This window comes from Plecotus auritus, assembly GCF_963455305.1.
Source record: "Plecotus auritus genome assembly, chromosome: 4".
NCBI classification, from domain to species: Eukaryota; Metazoa; Chordata; class Mammalia; order Chiroptera; family Vespertilionidae; genus Plecotus; species Plecotus auritus.
In genome coordinates this window covers 43,517,802-43,538,264 of record NC_137775.1, presented here as the reverse complement: position 1 = coordinate 43,538,264, position 20,463 = coordinate 43,517,802, and the positions used below count along the sequence as shown (strand labels likewise).

The 20,463-nt window shown below is 38.5% G+C and overlaps 1 protein-coding gene across 7 annotated transcripts in view; it reads right to left on the bottom strand.

Moving 5' to 3' along the window:
- HACE1 (HECT domain and ankyrin repeat containing E3 ubiquitin protein ligase 1) overlaps positions 1-20,463 on the bottom strand; it is a 109,513-nt gene that overhangs the window by 42,238 nt on the left and 46,812 nt on the right. For all 7 annotated transcript variants that reach the window (XM_080666313.1, XM_080666314.1, XM_080666315.1 and 4 more), the window contains 7 exons: positions 16,846-16,942; positions 15,920-16,021; positions 15,089-15,195; positions 7,727-7,877; positions 2,484-2,818; positions 1,326-1,394; positions 1,005-1,092 (listed from right to left, as the gene is read on the bottom strand). In XM_080666313.1, the coding sequence (XP_080522439.1) occupies positions 1,005-1,092; positions 1,326-1,394; positions 2,484-2,818; positions 7,727-7,877; positions 15,089-15,195; positions 15,920-16,021; positions 16,846-16,942 (949 nt within the window). The remainder of the gene's footprint in view (positions 1-1,004; positions 1,093-1,325; positions 1,395-2,483; positions 2,819-7,726; positions 7,878-15,088; positions 15,196-15,919; positions 16,022-16,845; positions 16,943-20,463) is intronic.

Below are 20,463 nucleotides of genomic sequence, written 5' to 3'. Positions count from 1 at the left end.
GACCTAAATCTGCCTTTCCAGAATTTATCTCATTCCTCATCTACACAAAATTTCTGCTTCAACCACCTACATGTCCATATCTTAACTAGAATGTTCATCTTCCCATTTATTCTCTTCAAATTTTGCATATTTTTCAAGGTCTAGTTTAAAAAACATCTCCTCTTTGAACTTCCCCTGGATTATAGCAGCCAGAAGCAAGTGCTTCATCCCTTAAATGCCTGAAGAACCAAGTAATACTGTAATTACTATCTTATAGGTACATTTATTATCTCCTCTGCTAGACTGAATTAAGATCCTCTAGGAGAAAGGATACCATGTCTTCTACCTCCAAAACAACTACCATTAATTGAACATATATGCCAGTCACTATTTAATACTCTTAATTGTTTTATGAGGTTTATCTCTATTTTACAGATGAAGAACAAAAACTCAAAGAAGCTGGAACTGTGCCCAAAGTCACATAGCTGTTAAGTAGTAAAACAAGCTTTTTCTAACACATTACATGAAACATGAGCTATGTGGAATGAACCCTGGCAGGGGAAAGGTTCTCAGGTCAAATAAATTTGGAGAATTAACAAAGTTAGATCACTCTTTTAAGTATAGGGCTTCTCAAAGCCTTAAACATGACGCTGATAAACTTCACAAATCTCCAACAAGGCATATTTCCCAAAGGTATTTGGGGATAAAATCTTTTTCTCAAGGACCATGAGCTTTATAGGGCTAGTGTTCCATGAAGCTCATTTCAGGAAATGTGGAAACGTATTCTGTTGTCTTTGAATAGCCACTGCACATAGCACCTCAATACACATTTCTTGAAGAAGAAAAATTACTCCTCATGCTAAACAAACATACTAACATAACTTCATATATTAAAGAATAAGGTAATTTTATTCCTTAATAGTAGGAGGTCTCACATATAATAATTACTTCACTAAACAGTACTCAAATTTAGAAAGTCAATTTTCATTAAACAGACTAAAAACAAGATTAAGAGAAATTTATACCTGTGCTTTTATGATATGCATAAATCTTGACATCAACTCAGGACATTCAAGGAGGAAGTGAAAGTGGTCAAATATAATTTTGGGATTTCTGAAAGAAAAATACATTTTGTTTAAATGAACAGAAACGATGACTAGCATTAAGTGAAATGCAGATTTAGATATATGGATACTGAAACAGAAGAGTAACACACCGACAATACTTTCACTTGTCACTGAACATTATTTTAATAGTTTAACAGAAGTAACATTTTTTCTGTTGAGATGAAAATGTAAGTAAAGAAAAGGCTACAAGGGCAGTCCATGAATCCAAGAAAGCCTTACCTGTTAACAAAGCATTTTAAGACTTCATCGTGTTTGCAGACAAATTCGATGAAACGAGGTGAAGTCATTCTGCAGGGAGTAAAAAAACAAGTCAGAACACACAGACAAAAGTTGATGATATAGAAATTTGAAAACTATGTATTGAACTGTACTGGCTTCTAGACAAAAATTGGGTTTGGATCGTCTTAACAAATTTAAGTAATTGAGGCATGTCTACCCAATCTATAAAATGAAAAAATATAAAATTTTCATTAGCATATAAACAAGTGACTTTTTAAAACCTTGAAATGTTAATAAGCATCTCTGGTCTATACATTTCAAATACATAATAAAGTGATCCTATACAAATTGGCATTCAGCATTCCTCATGCCAATAACTTACAAAATGCTTATCAAATAATTCTAGATCAGTATGAATATCCTAAAACTAGATCAGAATAGAACTTAAAATCAACAAATTACCAGCTGTTTTTACTGAAATTACAAAAAATAAAATAAAAAATCATAGCATTGCTTCATCTATCAGAGAAGCAATAAGCATGCCATGTAAGACTTTACAGTTGGGTTTCCCGTTTTGTAATGCAGGCGCCTGACTTAAGTTTTGGTTGCCAAGGCTTCTGCTTCAAAGAGGCATACACTTCAAAGATGGCTATCTTTAATAAACACATTGCCAGCCACCCAACTAGATAAGAACCAGGCCACCTCCCCGCATTGAGGCTCCTTTGTTTTAGAGATCTTGGTTGACTTGGATAACTGACCACTTAGGCCACTTGTTTTCTTTCTCTTCCCACACTTTAAATTCCCACTCTTATGTTTTAAATTCACCAGTAAAGACTGAGCACCAGAAAACCCCCACCTTCAACTCCCCAAAAAGCAGAACACCAGGCCCATACCCATACTGCTTGTGCGCTAGCTCTCTAGTGGGCCACACTCTGGCTCTCGCTCTCTCCCTGTGACCTCGCTGTGTGGCCCCAGGTGTGCCATGTAATTTCCAGACCTTGTAAGTAATAAAACTTTTTTTTTTTTCAAAGTTTCCTGATGGTTATTGCTGAAGGGCGCCTTGCAATCATAATAAGAACCACAAGGGCTAGTCCAGCCACCAGATTGGTTATTGATAGGCTGAGACCTGCACAAAAAACAAAGCAGAAACCCTCTTACCCTGGAGGCATCTGACAAGAACAGCACATGTAAAAAGCTTGAATGACAGCACTTAGCCGGTTAGCTGTCATGGAAATAACATCCTGACAGTCTGCACCGGCTTCCTGTTTCCCTCCTAGAGCATCTGGTTTAGATTCCCTGGTGCCAGTGGATAGATTTTCATAGCTCCCAGGTCCTGGAGGTTCAAATGGAGGAATGGAAGTACCATCTTGATCTTGGCCTTTTTGTTTTAGTAAAATAGAAGTGATATCCGTTGAGTCCTTTTTGTTTTTCATCAGTTCTGTAGCTATTAAAACGAGCCATTCATCTAATGAGTGCCAAAGCAATTCAAGAGGCTATGAGAAAAAGAAAAGTTTTTTAAAAAAATATCATTCTGAAACTCCAGCCAAACAAATATTATAAAAGAGAAAATTTACTCTAGGTATACTATTTTCCCTAATGTGACAGCAATGCCTATAGGTAAGAAACAAAAAGTTATGAATGTCATATAAATGACAATTTCTCCATTTATAATGAAAACTTAATTTGCATTTATGCATTCCTTGGAATAAAAAGGGAAAACTAAAACCTAACAAAAAATATATAAGTAATCTTCTTTTAAATTTTTTTTAGTTTTAAAAGCATCCATACATATTCCAGTCGGTTCTTATTTTCACTCCTTTATAGAGATATAATTGGCATAAATGTTGTATAACTTTAAGGTATACAATATGATGATTTGATACATGTATACATTGTAAAATATGTACCATAATTTTATTTTTTTATTCTTATATGATCACAAAATGCTATAAACCAAATCATGTATTTTGAAAAGACACACCCTTACAATACTTAATATTACTTTTAAAAACCACTATGGGAAGAGATTATGCAACCATATTTGGAACCTTAGAAAATGTTTAAATAACCTGTTCTGCCAGAAAATTATTTCCAATTATTATCTAACAAATCCCTCTGCTACATCTTTAGCCTTCCTCCAGGTTTCCATAACATTCTCTTTTTGAGAATATTTGACTTATTAAATTTACAAACAATTAAATCACCCTTAAGTCTCCACTTTAAATGTAAAACCAAAAAGCAGAAAACAAAATTTAAAAAACACCCACTACCATCAACAAAAACCTAATTCACTCATTCAGCAAGCATTTAATTAGTACGCATGTGGTAAACAGGTAAGCAAAAGGTAAGCAAAAGGAGAAACTAATTACACCTTTTCTGAGGCTGAAATTAGCGCCTCTCCTCCCCACAAGAGGGCTTTTCCATGACTAGGTACAGACTGCAGCTGGAAGACTCAGTGTCCCTGAGCTGCTTAAAGGAGAGGCAAAAGAACTGGCTGCCACAAACACTGACATAATACCTTCACTGAAATGTCTTTTTTTTTTTTTTTTTTTTAATCCTCACCAGAAGGTATGTTTCTTGATTTGAGAGGGAGAGAAGAGAGGAATAGAGAGAAACAACAATGGGTTGTTTCCTACACTCACCCTGACCTGGGGTCAAACCTGCAATCTGGGCATGTGACCTGACCAGGAATCAAACCCACAACCTTTTGGTGTACAGGATGATTCTCCAACCAATTGAGCCACCCGGCCAGAGCTTCACTGAAAATGTCTTTAATTCTAATCATGATTCAAGTTTGAGTCAATAGTTTCAGTTCATGAGCAAAACATTAAACCTGCTATAAAAGATGAAAAGAACTTATGTCAACAAACTATTTAGCTTTACATCAGAAAATCAACTTCCAAAACAGAAAGAACAGGTGGTGATGATGTAAAACTGTTTGAAACAAAAGGAAAAAGGAGTAATAGGCCTCTAAATGAGAATGGCTGAAACCTAGAAAATCAACCATTGGATAGAGATGAGCCTAAGGCAGGAAATGATTCCTGCTGCTCAAGCAGATGAGAGCACTGAGCCTGAACCTATCACAATCCTATTTTCAAATACTGACAATGTTCAAAAATGAAAGGCAAAATTTGAATAATCCAGAATACTAAAAAAAAAAAAAAAAAAAAAAAAGTTTTCAATAAAGGAACACAGCATAGAATTAAAAGAGAATGAGGGGAAAAAAGAGAAGTAGTTAAGTCATCTTAGGCCTTTCTTTTCTCTCTTTACCAGCTTTTCATTTTTCATTCACATGCACTAAAACAAAATCCCAACCTTGAGGTACTTTTACTTAGGGAGTTATCCCTTTAAAGATTTGTGCAGAAAATTCATTCCTCAACCACAAAAGAATACTGTGAAAATAACTTTAATTTCTAACTGTGGTATCAGCCACAGACAAAAAAAGATTATAATACATTTTAAAAATTAAAAATAAATCATGTAAACCATATCTATGATGCTTTCTCTACTCATAAATAATGATAAAAACATTAGACAAAATACAAAGCACTGTACAGATCAACTGCTATTGAAAAATGAGTTAATGACTATGGGAAATATGAGGCGGCTTCTTGGCACTGTGGAAATATTGCTTCATTTCAAATTATTGAGTGATCTTCACCACAGAAATACATTCTCCCTATAGTAATAATGACAATCATATATAATTTTTAAAACATTTGTATATGTAACCCTAACTTGCAGAAAAATTAGAAATTTTTCAAGATCTACACGCCTAAGTGAGATACAAATCTGACAGGAAAACATTACTAACTTTACTAAGTCCATTAATAGCATCTTGAATTCTTGTAAGTCTGACAATTCTCATCTTGATAATGTCAAATGCCACAACTCAAAAGATAAGATTTTAAAGTTAAAAGTTTCTCAATCTTTCTTGGCTTCCAATTTTTCCCAATTATACTTCTATGAAACTGCTAATAGTCGCAGCTTACTATTCACAATAGCATATTAAGATTCAGGAAGCCTAAACTGTCTGGCCCATGCTCACCCTCCTTCTAAACCAGAACTCCCTCCTCCTACAGATACCCCCGAGAGTTCCATGGCACTAGATAAAAATCTCTTAACACTAAAAAACTAGCTAAGTGTTCAGACAAATTTAAAGGACTTCTAAGATAAATGAGAAAACTAATAACAGGATGTTAAATAATTTCACCTATTAAAAACACACGGCCTATAAACATTCATTTTAAAGAAAAACCTGTTAGTTAATTTTAATAGAGGGACATACTACCTAATTAATGAAATAGAAAGTGGGGATCAATTGCTACCTTAGAAAAATGTAGTAAAAATTAAAATGATATTTCCAATTTAACATTACAGCAACTCAGCAAATGTTTAAAAATTTTTACAACTTGAATCATCCCACAATGAAGAGAACACCTTATATACATAAATGACAATGTAACTTCTATTTTTATTCTTAAAGTAGAGAGCTAAGTTTTACAATAAAAATGTTTTAACAAAGTGGCAGATCAAAATTTAAGAGAAAATAAGTGATCAGAGGCAAAAGCAGTTGTCAATAATGCAGAAAATAATGACTTAAAAAGAAATAAAAATAACAAATAAAAGGTATATATATAATTGATATATACAATAAAAATAGAGTCTGGATTCCATGAAAAAAAAAAACTAAAGAAAAACAGTGATATCGTTTTCTACTCAGTTACATATGTACTGACTGGGAAGGTAAAAAACTAACAAGCATTTAATGCCTACAGAGAGGCTACTCAGCACATACTTATTTTCTGATATCAGCAAATAGATGGTAAATTCAAATTTTAACCAAAAAATCAGACAATAGTGAATATAATGGTGACCATATCTATACAGGATTTGATTTTTCTATTCATAATTATAAATGAGTAGCAAGAATGAGTAGAAAATAAAATCAGGGGTAGATTCAGTAACTAACAGCATGAGCACGTTAAGAATAACTTCATGTAAAGTGAATGTTTCAGTAGTAAAACTCACTTAAAGCAGCACTGGAAAAACAAGGAACCAATAATATAGATTAGAATTTTACACAGACAATAAATTATCACTCTTAATGTTCAAGGAAGTGGTGGTATGTGAAAAGCCAAAATTTGAATTACAATAAGATGCATAACTTCCTTCTTCCAGGAGGTGGCACAATAGGGAAAGAAAAAAGAAGAGAAAAAAAGTGAGATCTCTTTCCAATACTAATTTAAAAAAAGAGAAAGGCAAGGAAGAGAGAGAGAGATAGATCTCTCTAGCTCCTGAAGCAGACAAATAGATGCAGAAATACTTATGCATACCTTCCTAAAGGCTATCAGACCTATTCTAAGTATTAAGGAATCTACTAGTGTCAAAATGCTTACAAAACATTTATTTGTGTCTGCCAAAATTTTCCATGTAAGGATCATTTAGCATAACTCATTAATATAACTTGAGATTTTTACAGACAGTAAAGCTGTCAATCATAACTCGTTTTGGAGAAAGTGGCACATAAAAGCGGTTCTATCAGTTTTTGGATAGAGAACCTGTATTTATACTCAACAGACTGTTTAAGAAAATATGTCTTTATGAACCCAAAAGCAAATTTTATACTATGAAAATTTCATAAAATACCTTTTTAAAAAATAACATGGAAAGTTATTAAATTACACATTTGTCCAAAATCTGAGTTACCTGAAAATATAATGCCATAAAAAAGCATTAATAATAGCAATTGCAGTCATGTTCCTTTTGTTTACTTCATAAAATTATCATTTAACACGAGTAGCAATACTGCCTTGGGTTTTATATGGAATCATTCTTCCAAGGATTCCATCCATAAATGTACTTATATAACAGGAGCAACTGAAGCAACACAAAATGTTTAACAAAATACATATCTCAATTGATTCTTCCTTGAATGATCCCAGGAATTAACCGTTGGTACCCAGTAACTGAAAGTAAAATTACTTTGAAAACATATACACACATAATAATAAAATCTAAATAAAAACACAACAGTTTCTTTCCTTCTGAATAAGTAACATTTTTTAAATACATAATGGCTGCATATGCCACCTTAAAACTCTATAGTCTGATTAAAATTAGATTTGGTCATGTTTAACATTAAATATCTTTACCCTTAGAATAAAACCCTAAAGGAATTCAAAGTTTACTTGTAAGAAAAATATAAAGGCTCACCAATTGAGACTTGCTGTTGATTAAACAGAGATGAAAGGAGGAAGGTGTGTCCTAACTTAAAAAGTGATACAGGTATGAACCAAACTTACGTCCTGTGTATGAGGTTTCTGATTAATGAATGCATGCTTTGTCAAATTCATCTCTTTTACGTCTATCTTCATAACAACGTCATATACTTTTCTGACCTTGAACACCTGGCTTCTTGGTGTTTTATTCCCGTTGTATCCCATATCGATTCCATTACTGGGAGAGGAAGGACCAATTCGAAAGACATGACAAAATATCCTCACAATCCTTAAAAGGCTCTTCATTTGAGCATCATAATTACTAGACAGGCTAAAAATAAAAATTAAAATATGAACAGATTAGATAGAATAAAACAAATTACATTTTAAAATGCCTATTTTAAAACATTTTCATGAATTGGCCATCTGTTTCATAATTTAACAAGTAAAATTCCTTTCCTATCTTAACAGAGAACAGAATGTTTTAACAGGAAGTTACCAAATATATATTACTTCGATTGCATAAAAACAAATTATTAATTTTTAAGTCATCAAAATATAACCAATGATCAAAGCATAAAATATATAAATATTTGTTTTAAGTACCTGATCTAGAGTTATCTTAAGGTAAGAAGTATTTTCTTACAATGGAATCTTAAAATCATCAACTATTAATATAGCCTAATAATTTTATATTACTTTACCTAGTTTAAACTTCTTCCAAGCTAATTGCTTGGCCTAAAAAATTGTTATTTTTCATTTTCCAACCAGTGAAATATCTCTTTTGTATGATACAAAAAGATTATAAAACCCAAACTTCACCATACCCTTCTCAGTTGATTATAAAATAATTTCTTTTCAAGCCACCAGGTCTCAATATAAAAGTTTCAAATTTAATTTCCTAATTTAAAACCCTACCTACCACCTTTGGTTTTTATGAGAGTACACCTCCATTCAGTGTCCTACTTAGCAAAGGTTATGATTTCTCTATTCATTTACACATTGTTAACTATCTTTACCTCAATCACAAATATATAGGAAGATAACTCATTTAATGAGACAAAATATATGTGAAAAGGTTCTCATTAAATATTTATTATCTTTATCAAATACTCCTAGAATCAGTTAGACAAAAGGCTATTCATTTTTCAAAAGTGCGTTAAATAACATCTCAATTATCACTAATTAATATATATTTACTTTCTTAAAATTTCTATTAAAGTAAATGGCCAAAATTACATTACCTTGGGGTTAAGAAACAAAATGATTCGCAAATGAATAAATGAAAGGCAAACTGCAAAAATACCATTAAATATAATATAATATTAAATGTCAAATGTAATTTAAATTTTAATTTTAAATATTATTAAACATAAATTGGAAGGGGGAAATAATTTGTATTTAACATTCTCTTAAGAATCTACCTTGGTAGCTGTGAGATAATAGTAAATATATCTATTGGTCTCTGCCCCCAGTTCCTGGGGAGCTCCTAAAACCCTTATAATTTCCTAAGTGGTTAGAGCACTAGGAGCATCTTTTGTTCTAACAGTTGGTCTTTGATGTCAATTCCTAACACAGAAACCCTAAATCTCTTGTGATTTCCTGGGTGAGAGCACTGTCTGTTGTTCTACTTAGGTGACACTTGGTGGGCTCCAGGATAGAATGGAAGCTGGTCACGAGAAAGGTCAAGCCATGACTAGAAGCTTGGAATTTTCAGCCCTCCTAACCCCAGACCCATTCTCCAGAGAGAGGAGAGGGGCTGGAAGTGGTGTTAATGTTTCACATGCCTGTGTGACGAAGCCTCCATAAAAAGCCAAAACATACGGGGTGAACATATCCATGTACCAGAAGGATGATTTAAGCCAACTCCATTGGGACAGAAGCTCCTGTGCTCAGGACTCTCCCAGACCTTGCCCAAAGTATCTCTTTAGGGCTTAATCACAAGGAACAACAACAGCCTGTAATTACTGGAATCGAGAGTCTAGGTCAGTGGTCGGCAAACTCATTAGTCAACAGAGCGGCAAACCGCGGCTCGCGAGCTGCAGTTTGCTGACCACTGATCTAGCTATCTCATATCCTTTAATAAATTGGCAAATGTGTTTTCTTACATTTGTGAGCTGTTCTAGGAAATAATCCAAACCAAGGGGGAAAAGGTCATCAGAACCTCTGCTTTGCAGTCAAGTCAAACAGAAGTTATGGGTAACCTGGGGACCTACTACTTGGGATTAACATCTGAAGTGGGGGAGGGGAGCCTTGTGGGACTGAGCCCTTAACCTGTGGGAACTGATGCTATCTCCAGGTAGATAGTGTCAAAACTGATTTAAATTGTAGGACACCCGGCCCAGTTAGTGTGGCTTAGTGGTTGGGCATTGACCCAGGAACCTAGAGGTCACCAGTTTGATTCCCAGTCAGGGCACATGCAGGCTCAATCCCAGTAGAGGGCATACAGGAGGCAGCCAATAGATGATGTTTCTCATCGATGTTTCTATCTCTCCATCCCTCTCCCTTCTTCTCTCTCTAAAAATCAATAAACACATATTTACAAATAATAATAAATACATTGTAGGACATCCAGCTGGTGTTGCAGAACTGCTTGGTGTAGGTAATAAGTGTTGTGAGTGTGGTAGTGACAGGAGTAAAGGAGAAACACAGAAGGAAGACTAGTGTTCTCAAAACAGTAGCAATTCTAATAATACTAACAATCAATACTCACTACTAATCCCAACAAAAGTCCGTAACATATTCTATAAAGCATTTGAAAAGTAGCATTGTAAGTACAGACAGTACAGTTTAGCAAAGTATCTTTAAAACTTGTACTGGCAATACTAGTAGATCCCTTTTTCCTACCCTGCTTCCCCTGTTCCACTAACCTCCTTGTTGCTTTTAAGAACTAGATTGAAATCCAGGATCTGCTTTTTATAATCAACGGTATGATCCTGGATCTTCTATGTATTAACTTGGCATATCATTGAACTTCACAATTTTCTTATAGGTAACACAGAGATACTAGTAATAATACCTAAATTACAAGATTACTATGAGGTTTAAATAAAACAATGCATGTGAAAGTTCCTTAGCTTAGTACCTACTTAATAAGTATAAAAGATGAACTTAAAATAAAAACATACATACATACATAAAAACATAAATGCTTTCTGCTTACTGAAGAAGAGCTGAAAATGGGACAAAGATTTAGGTAGAAAAAACAAGTAAATTTTCTAATGTAGGAAAACAGATTAAAGGTATTATGGGGTATTTAAAACAATCATCATCATCTCTAGCTCATTATCTCTAGCATTTTCCATTTATATCATCACGACTATTAGCAATGTCATCTCTATATGTGCATGGCACTTCAAAGCACCTTATTATTTCACTAGAGGCCCGGTGCACAAAATTCGTGCATGGAGGGGGGGGGTGTCCCTCAGCCCAGCCTGCACCCTCTCCAATCTGGGAACACTCCAGGGATGTCTGACTGCCCGTTTAGGCCTGATCCCACAGGCAGTCAGACACCCCTCTCACAATCCAGGACTGCTGGCTCCCAACTGCTCACCTGCCTGCCTGCCTGATTGCCCCTAACCGCTTCTACCTGCCAGCCTGATCACCCCCTAACCTTTCCCCTGCCAGCCTGATTGACACCCAACTGCTCCCCTGCTGGCCCGATTGCTCCTTACTGCCCTCCCCTGCCAGCCCGGTCATGCCTAACTGCCCTCCTCTGCCAGCCTGGTTGCCCTAACTGTCCTCCCCTGCAGGTCTGATCATCCTGAACTGCCCTCCCCTGCTAGTCAGGTCACCCCTAACTTCCCTCCCTTGTCAGCCTGGTCGCCCCTAACTGCCCTCCCCTGCCGGCCCAATTGACCCTAACTGCCCTCCCCTGCCAGACTGGTCGCCCCTAACTGTCCTCCCCTGCAGGCCTGGTCGCCCCCAACTGCCCTCCCCTGCTGGCCTGGTCACCCCTAACTGCCCTCCTTTGCCAGGCAGCCTGGTTGCCCCTAACTGCCCTCCCCTGCCGGCCTGGTCACCCCCAACTGCCCACCCCTGCAGGCCTGGTTGCCCCTAACTGTCCTCCACTGCAGGCCTGGTAGTCCCCAATTGTCCTCCCCTGCTGGCCCAGTAACCCCTAACTTCCCCCCCTTGTCAGCCTGGTCGCCCCTAACTGCCCTCCCCTGCCAGACTGGTCGCCCCCAACTGCCCTCCCTTGCAGGCCTAGTCCCTCCCAACTGCCTTGCCCTGCTGGCCTGATCACCCACAACTGCCCTCCCCTGACTACCATCTTGTGGCGGCCATCTTTGACCACATGGGGGCGGCCATCTTGTGTGTTGGAGTGATAGTCAATTTGCATATGACCTCTTTATTATATAGGATTCTTACAACAATTCATTAAGACATTTACTATCATTTTTCAAAAAGGAAATAAAATCCTGGTTGGACTGTAAATTAAACATAGGGAGAGATCTTGTCTGTATTTTTCACGAGCACCTAGCAGATGGTCTGATGGATAGTAGGCACTCAAAAATAAGTATTAGATGGCCCTGGCCAGTGTGGCTCAGTTGGTTGGGCATCGTCCTATGCACTAGAGGTCGCTGGTTCAATTCCTGGTCAGAGCACATGCCTGGGTTTTGGGCTCCATCCCCAGTAGGGGGGTGCGCAGGAGGCAGCTGATTTATGTTTCTTTCATTGATGTTTCTCTCTCTCCCTCTCCCTTCCTCTCTCTCTAAAGTCAATAAAAACATATTTTGAAAAAAATTAAGTATTAGACAGATGGGTAGATGATGGGGAAACTATGAAAAGTTACTTGCTGAGATCACAGTAAATGGTGATGTCTGGAATTACACCTGAGTCTGGTGTAAATGTTTTTACTTAGTATGTCTGAATCTTAGAAAGTCCTTATCCAATAAATGGAATAATGGAAATCCTATCTAATAAAAGAGTAATATGCAAATTGACCATACCTCTGCTACACCCACAAGCCACGCCCACCAGCCACGCCCACCTTCCCTGGCAATGAAGAAAGCCAAGCTTTCCACCTGCCCTTGCCGGCCTAGGCCTCCACTCAATGCTACAAAGTTTCAATTATAGAAGATAAATAAAGCCCAACAGAAATGGCAGCAGCCACGGAGGGGGAGAAAGCAGGAGGCAAGGGTTGCCCACAGCGATGAGGAAGCCAAGCTTCTGCAGCCCTGGCCTGCTTTGGCCTCCGCTTAAGGCTACAAAGTTTCAATTATAGAAGATACATAAATCCCAACAGAAATAGCTGCCACCACAGAGCGAGCAGAAGGCTTGGCTCCACTCCAGGCTACAAAGTTTCAATTGTAGAAGATAAATAAATCCCAGACACCAGGGCCTCTGCTTGGGTCACCGAGGGGCGTGGCCAGCCTGCAAACCACCACAGGCCCCTTGCCCAGGCCGCCCCACACCACAAGGGAACCCCCACCCTGATCCGGGACACCCTTCAGGGCAAATCAGCTGGCCCCCACCTGTGCACCAGGCCTCTATCCTATCTAATAAAAGAGTAATATGCAGATTGACCATCACTCCAACACACAAGATGGCTGCCCTCATGTGGTCAAAGATCCTGCCCCCATGTGGACACAAGATGGCCACCACAAGATGGCCAGCAGGGGAGGGCAGTTGGGAGGAACCAGGCCTGCAAGGGAGGGCAGTTGTGGGCGATCAGGCCAGCAGGGGAGGGCAGTTGGGAGGGACCAGGCCTGCAAGGGAGGGCAGTTGGGGGCGATCAAGCTTGCTGGGGAGGGCAGTTAGGGGTGACGTGGCCAGCAGAAGAGGGAAGTTGGGGGTGACTGGGTCTGCAGGGAAGGGCAGTTGGGGGGACCCAGGCCTGCAGGGGAGAGCAGTTGGGGGGTACCAGCCTGCAGGGGAGGGCAGTTGGGGGTGACCAGGCCTGCAGGGTAGGGCAGTTAGGGTTGACCAGGCCTGCAGGGGAAGGCAGTTAGGGGCAAACAGGTTGGCAGGGGAGCAGTTAGGCATCAATCAGGCTGGTAGGGGAGTGGTTAGGGGGTGATCAGGCTGGCAGGCAGGAGCTGTTAGAGGCAATCAGGAAGGCAAGCAGGCGACCAGTTGGGAGCCAGCAGTCCTGGATTGTGAGAGGGATGTCCGACTGCCCTCAAGGGGTCCCAGATTAAAGAGGGTGCAGGCTGGGCTGAGGGACACCCCCCCACTGCCCCAGTGCACGAATTTCATGCACTGGGCCTCTAGTGACTAAATAAAAAGAGAACATTATGTCAAGCTGGAATTCAATGGCTCTTACAGAGTCTAAAGTAGTCTCAGAGGTAAAAATAGATTTTAAAAATTATCAACTGGTATACTGAGTGAACCTACTGAAGAAACACTTAATGGCTGAAAGAACACAAAAAGGTACCTAGCAAAGATCCTTCTGAGTAAATAGTAGAGAATGTGATTCTGGTCTGAAGTATATGGAAAGTGTGAAGAAAGAGAAGAAAGGGGCTAACATATTGGATTTGACAATGTAGCTGATTTATAGAAGCAAAATGTAACTGGGAAGAAGAAGTCCGGTTGCAACTAACCGAGGTAAGAGAAGACCATGACCTATTAAGACTATTAATGTATTAAGAATAGAAGTGAAAAGACTATTACAAAGTGGAAATCATCCAAATTAGAAGTGGACTAAATTTGTAAGCTACAAAATAACACATTAACCTTTTCTAAATGGTTGTTTATTCCTAATTGGAGTAGCTAACCACATACAAAGAAGTGTAGTTGCAGGAAAATGTAATATATATAAATGGAAATATTATAAAGGTAGTTGCAGGAAAATGTAATATACATAAATGGAAATATTATAAAGGCATTATAATGAGAACCACATAATCTTTGGAAGGAATAAGGAACTGGAAAGGGGGAGAGTTCAAGGAGAAAATTTTATAAGGAATCATTAGGGTACTGAGAGGTTGAACACTAGTGTATACGTAGTTTTATATATTAGTTATCAAGATTCCTCAATTACTTTCTTGATTCTTCTTACTGCACATTTTACTTACATGATTGTTCAAAGCAATCATGTTGTAAAATTCTAGATACATATGTCCAAATCCACTTAAGTCCCTAATTTTTTTTAAATATATTTTATTAATTTTTTACAGAGAGGAAGAGAGAGGAGAGGGATAGAGAGCCAGAAACATCAATGAGAGAGAAACATCGATCAGCTGCCTCCTGCACACCCCCCACTGGGGATGTGCCCGCAACCAAGGCACGTGCCCCTGACCGGAATCGAACCTGGGACCTTTCAGTCTGCAGGCCGACGCTCTATCCACTGAGCCAAACCGGTTTCGGCTTAAAGTCCCTAATTTTACCTCTTTATGGAAACTAAAGTCTCCTTAATAAAAGTTGATTGCCCTGATCCTTTAAAACAAAACACACAAGGATGTGTCAGCAAATTTTTAGAACATCTTACCACTGATAAAAGGCATCCACCAAAGTAAACTATTCCCAGAAATGCCAAAAAGGAGATAAAGCTGGCAGATATTGTTAACTATTGATCTGTTTATACTTTGAAACACTTACCTAAGTAGTTTATGACCATTTGTTGTGGCAACCTCAGCAAGGCTTGTTAAAATCTTTAGGCACTGGCTTTCACTTTGCTGAGACAAATGTTCTAGAACTTGCCGTAACTAAATTTTTTACAAATAAAAAAATGTGATTATATAAACTTTATCAAGAAATTAAGTACCTATTAATTTAATAAATATCCCCAAGCCAATTAGCTGAAATCATGTTCTTTATAGCTATTTTGCCTTGCATAAATTCAAAAGCTAATATAGAGATAAGATGACCTAAAATCTTTGCTCACAATCACCAAGGAAGCAATAAAAAAATAGAACAGAAATCACCAAGTTTATTTATAGAAATTTAATTCTAAAATTTAAGAGAAATATAAATGCTGCAATTTTTCAAAGAGTAGAGCTATTCTAAATTCAGAGCTCAATAAACTAGTGATTACCAATCATAACATGATATTCCTTAGATTCTTTTCCTCTAGCTATGGGGAATATTCTAATTACCTTTAGGAGAAACCAAAGACCCAGAGGAAAGAAGATTCATAGGGCTAAATATTAGCACAAAGTTTATTAATTATTATATAATTCATACTTATCCTATAATGAAGATAAACAAATTTATTATTACAAATAGTAAAATCTGCATATTATAATAAATTATAATATGATACATATTTACATTATTCATATATTTGTAATATACATTGTTTATAAATAATATTAACGTTATTATAAATATTTATAATAACATGATTAAGAAACACATTTGTAAATTGCCAGATATGTTAAACATGCATAAAGCTTGTTCATTTACAGCCTACTAGCACAATTGCATTACCATGTTTTCTCGGAGATCTTCATTCTGTGTCATTTGAATAATTGTCTGGAAAAGCCTAGGGTGATATTGAATTAATACTTCACAGGTCTCTCCATATCCACCCTAAAAAATATATTTAAAATTATCTGGGTTTAAAAACAAAGTTCCTAAAGGAAAACGTATAGACAGCACAGATAAGGAGCTTGGTTCACACTTCAGAAGGCAGTCAATCACAAGTCCAGACCACCCACACTCTGACTAAACAGCTGTAACTCAGAAGTTCCTCAACTCCTCTTTGAGTTTGATAATTTGCTAGAAGAGCTCACAGAATCCAGGGAAACACTTTACAATTACCTGTTCATTATATAGGATACAACTCAGGAGTAGCCAAATAGATTCATAGGTAAGGTATGTGGGAAGGAGCACAGAGCTTCCATGCCCTCTCTGGGCATGTCATCCTCCCAGCACTTTAACATATTCACCAACCCAGAAACACTCTGAGAACCCCACTGCTTACGGTGGCTAGGAAAGTTCCATTATATAGGCATAATTGATTAAATTACTGACCATCAGTGACTGATTTCAAGCTCCAGCTCCTCTCCCCTCCCCAGGAACAGGAGAAGCTGCCCTCTAATCCCGTGGTTGGCTCCTCTGGCAACCAGCCCACATCCTGAAGCTATCTAGGGGCTTTCAGCCACCAGTCATCTCATTACTATACAAAAAGACATTCTTACATTCTGGAGAACCCAAGGGTCTTAGAAGCTCATGTGTCATAAATTGAGATAAAGACCAATATATATTTTCTTATATCACTGTTCCTTTTAAAGAGCATATTCTTTACAGAATAAAAAACTTTGTGCCCACCCTCTCATTTGAGAAAAAATGTTATTTTATCAGTCTCTTTCTATTATAAAGTAAGGGGCTAAGAATATATATTAACAACATACTTGTACACATAAATCCAGAGGGGTTACTCCATTTTTGTCTGGCAGATATTTGGCTCCTCGTAATAGAAGAATCTGTGCTGTGTCTCTCTGACCATGACTGTACAGAAAAAGAACCAAGTTAAAAATATAATTGTTTTTAATTTAAAGTCTTTCTCTACGAATTATGACCAGTTAATATGAATCGAGGATTAAGAATTTTTAAGAATTGAGAGGAAGATCTGAACTACATCCTCAACAATCAGGAAAACATTCCTCAATGTTAAGTCATACTCTCACTATGTAGGTAAGAAAATGACCTATTAAATATGAGTATTGAACTTGAGACACATTACCTACAATAAATCATAATATTTTGGGATAAATAACTGCTACTGAAGACTGTGCTTTGGTTTCTTTCTTCCAGTCACTTCCTTCTCAACACTAACCAGATATGCTTAACAATTTTTGTTCAAAGAGATCCAACGTTTGCTAGGTTAAAACTTAGTGATGCCACCCTCGCCAGTTTACTCAGTGGTTAGAACATTGGCCTACAGACTGAAGGGTCTCAAGTTCTATTCAGGTTAAGGCTTGATCCCCTGCTCCAGGGCACATGCAGGGGACAACCAATCCATGTGTTTTTCTCACATCGATGTTTTTCTGTCTCTCCCCCCTCTCTAAAAATCAATGGAAAAAATATCCTCGGGTGAGGATTAACAACAACAAAAAACTTAGTGATGCCCTCGCCAGGTGGCTCAGTTGGTTGGAGTATCATCCCATACACCAAAAGGTCGTGAGTTCGATTCCTGGTAAGGGCACATACCTAGGGCACAATCTCTGGTTGGAGCACATACGGGAGGCAACCAATTGATATTTCTCTCTCACACTGATGTTTCTCTCTCTCTCCTCCCTCCACCTTCCTCTCTCTCTAAAATATCAATAAAAACACATCCTTGGGTAAGAATTAAAAAAAAAAAAAAGTTAATGATGGGGCCTGACAGGGTAGCTCAGTTGGGTAGAAAATCATCCTGATACACCAAGGTTGCAGGTTCATTCTCTGGTCAGCAACCTATACATAAATAAGTGGAACAACAAATCTCTCTCTCTCTCAAATCAATGAATAAAAATAAATAAATAAAACTTGATGAGAATATAATACTAGCAGAAAGTACTTCTATAAAATTCTTTAACCATATCCCTATGCTTAGACTAACTATATGAATATCCCAGTTCTGTACAATACTAATCTATCTATATATATAAAAGCCTAAGTGACCGTCCAACTGTCCAACCGGTAGCTATGATGCACAATGACCACTAGGGGGCAGATGCTCTGACCAGTAGTTATGACGTACACTGACCACCAGGGGGCAGACACTCAATGTAGGAGCTGCGAGCTACAGTAACTTCGCAGCAGTGGTGCTCGAGTGACACACCCTGGAACCAGAAAGGAGGAAGCCTGATTCTGGGGTGCTCCGGGATGCGTCACTCGAGAACCGCCCTCTCGCAATCCGAAACCCCCTCGAGGGATGTTGGAGAATAGGTTTAAGCCCAATCCCCGCAGGCCAGGCTGAGGGACCGCGCATGCACTGGGCCTCAAGCATATTCATCTTTTAGTATTATACATGGAATTGTTCTATATAAGATATTTTTCAAACGTAATTATAGTGATTCATTCCAAACATTTACTAAGCATTTCAGCAGGAAGCACTGTACTACACATTGACTTTAAAGTGGTGAATAAAATAAGCAAAATTCTTGCTTTCACTGAGCTTTTGGTCTAGTAGGGGAGACACACTCTAAACAAGCAAATACGCCATATATATGATAGAAAATTTGGGAAGAGTCTTACTTGCATTGGTGAGGAATTGCCTTTCTACAAAGTAACAGTTAAGCAGTGACATGAAGAAGGAGTCAGCCATATAAGAAGCCTAGGGAAGACCTTTTCAGGCAAAACAGCATATAGAATAGCCTACTGGAAAGAGTCAGCTTGGGGAACTCAAAGAGAACCAATGCAACTGAAGCACAGTGAGCCAAGCAGGGGTCAGACCACGCAGGTCTCATGGGTGAATGCAGATTGGATTTTATTTGAAATATAACAAAGAGGCACTGAAAAGTTTTAAATATAGGGTTTAAACACAAACTGGTAAGACTGATTCATTTTTTAAAGATCACTTTGGAAACTGAGGAAAGAACAGATGGAAGAGAAAAAGGAATCAGGAAAACCACTTGTGAGACTACTGCAGTACTTTAGATAAGAAACTACTGCAGGAGAAACCAAGATGGCCACATAGGTGAACACCTAAACTGCTGCCTCGCACAACAATTTCAAAACTACAGCTAAAAGACAGAACAGACATCATCCAGAACCACAGGAAAGCTGGCTGAGTGGAAATTCTACAACTAGAAGGAAAGAGAAAAGCACACTGAGACTCAGAGGAGCTGCAAAAGGCTGAGGTATGGAGACACACACGCAGAGAGGACGGGCGGCTGAGTGCCTGGCTAGCTTTCTCTGGCGGGAGAGAGACAGAAGCTCCAGACTGCACTGAACCCCAGTTCCGACTACACTGAACACCAGCTCCGGGTGAGACCCTGGAGTCCCAGACTCATACGGGGGGAGTCTGGACTGTCGGGAAAAGAGAGGAGCGCACGGAAACTCAGGGGAGCCGCGAAAGGCAGAGGTCTGGAGGCGCGAGTGTGCAGAGAGGACTGACTGCTGAGTGTGCTGCTGGCTTTCTCCAGCAGGGGGAAGACTGAAGCTCCCGACTGCACTGAACTCCAGTGCCAGGCGAGAATCAGGGAATCCAGATTTATTGGAGGAGAAACTGTACTGTCTGGCAGAAGGCGAAACTCGAGGGTGGCTTTCTCTCAGAGGTGCTTGCAGCGATTACCACAGGACACTGAGACCCAGGGGCCTCATAGGGCAGGGCTGACAGGAAGCGAAGGCTGTCTGCTCAGCCCTGAGACTCCACCCCATCCAAGCTGAGCACAAAGGCTTTTGCAATTTTGCAAGTCTTGTCTCATAAGGCTGTCTCCAGAAGAGAAGTTCTCCCAGCGTAGACATAGCTGATCCTCACAGCCAAGTGGCCTGGAGGTCAATTCCTCCCAGTGATACCAACAACAATCAAGACTTAACTACAACAAGGCTGTACACACAGTCCACAAAGGGGTGCACCAAGAGTGTCCACCTCAGGTAACTGGGGAGGCCAACCCACTGGGCTATATAGGAAACCTAGCACACAAAGCTACTCTACCAACTCAGGGAAGCAGCGAAAATGTGGAGACAAAGAAACAGATCACAAAGGAAAGAAAGGGAGGAAAGCAAACGACTGGATATAGAGTTCAAAACCACGGTTATAAGGTTTTTCAAGAATTTCCTAGAAAAGGCTGATAAATTTAGTGAGACCCTCGAGGATATAAAAAAGGACCAACTAGAAATTAAACATACACTGACTGAAATAACAAATATTATACATAGACATAACAGCAGACTAGAGGACCGCAAGAATCAAGTCAAAGATTTGAAATACAAAGAAACAAAAAATACTCAACCGGAAAAGCAAAAAGAAAAAAGAATCCAAAAACTTGAAGATAATGCAAGGAGCCTCTGGGACAACCTCAAGCGTACCAACATCAGAATTA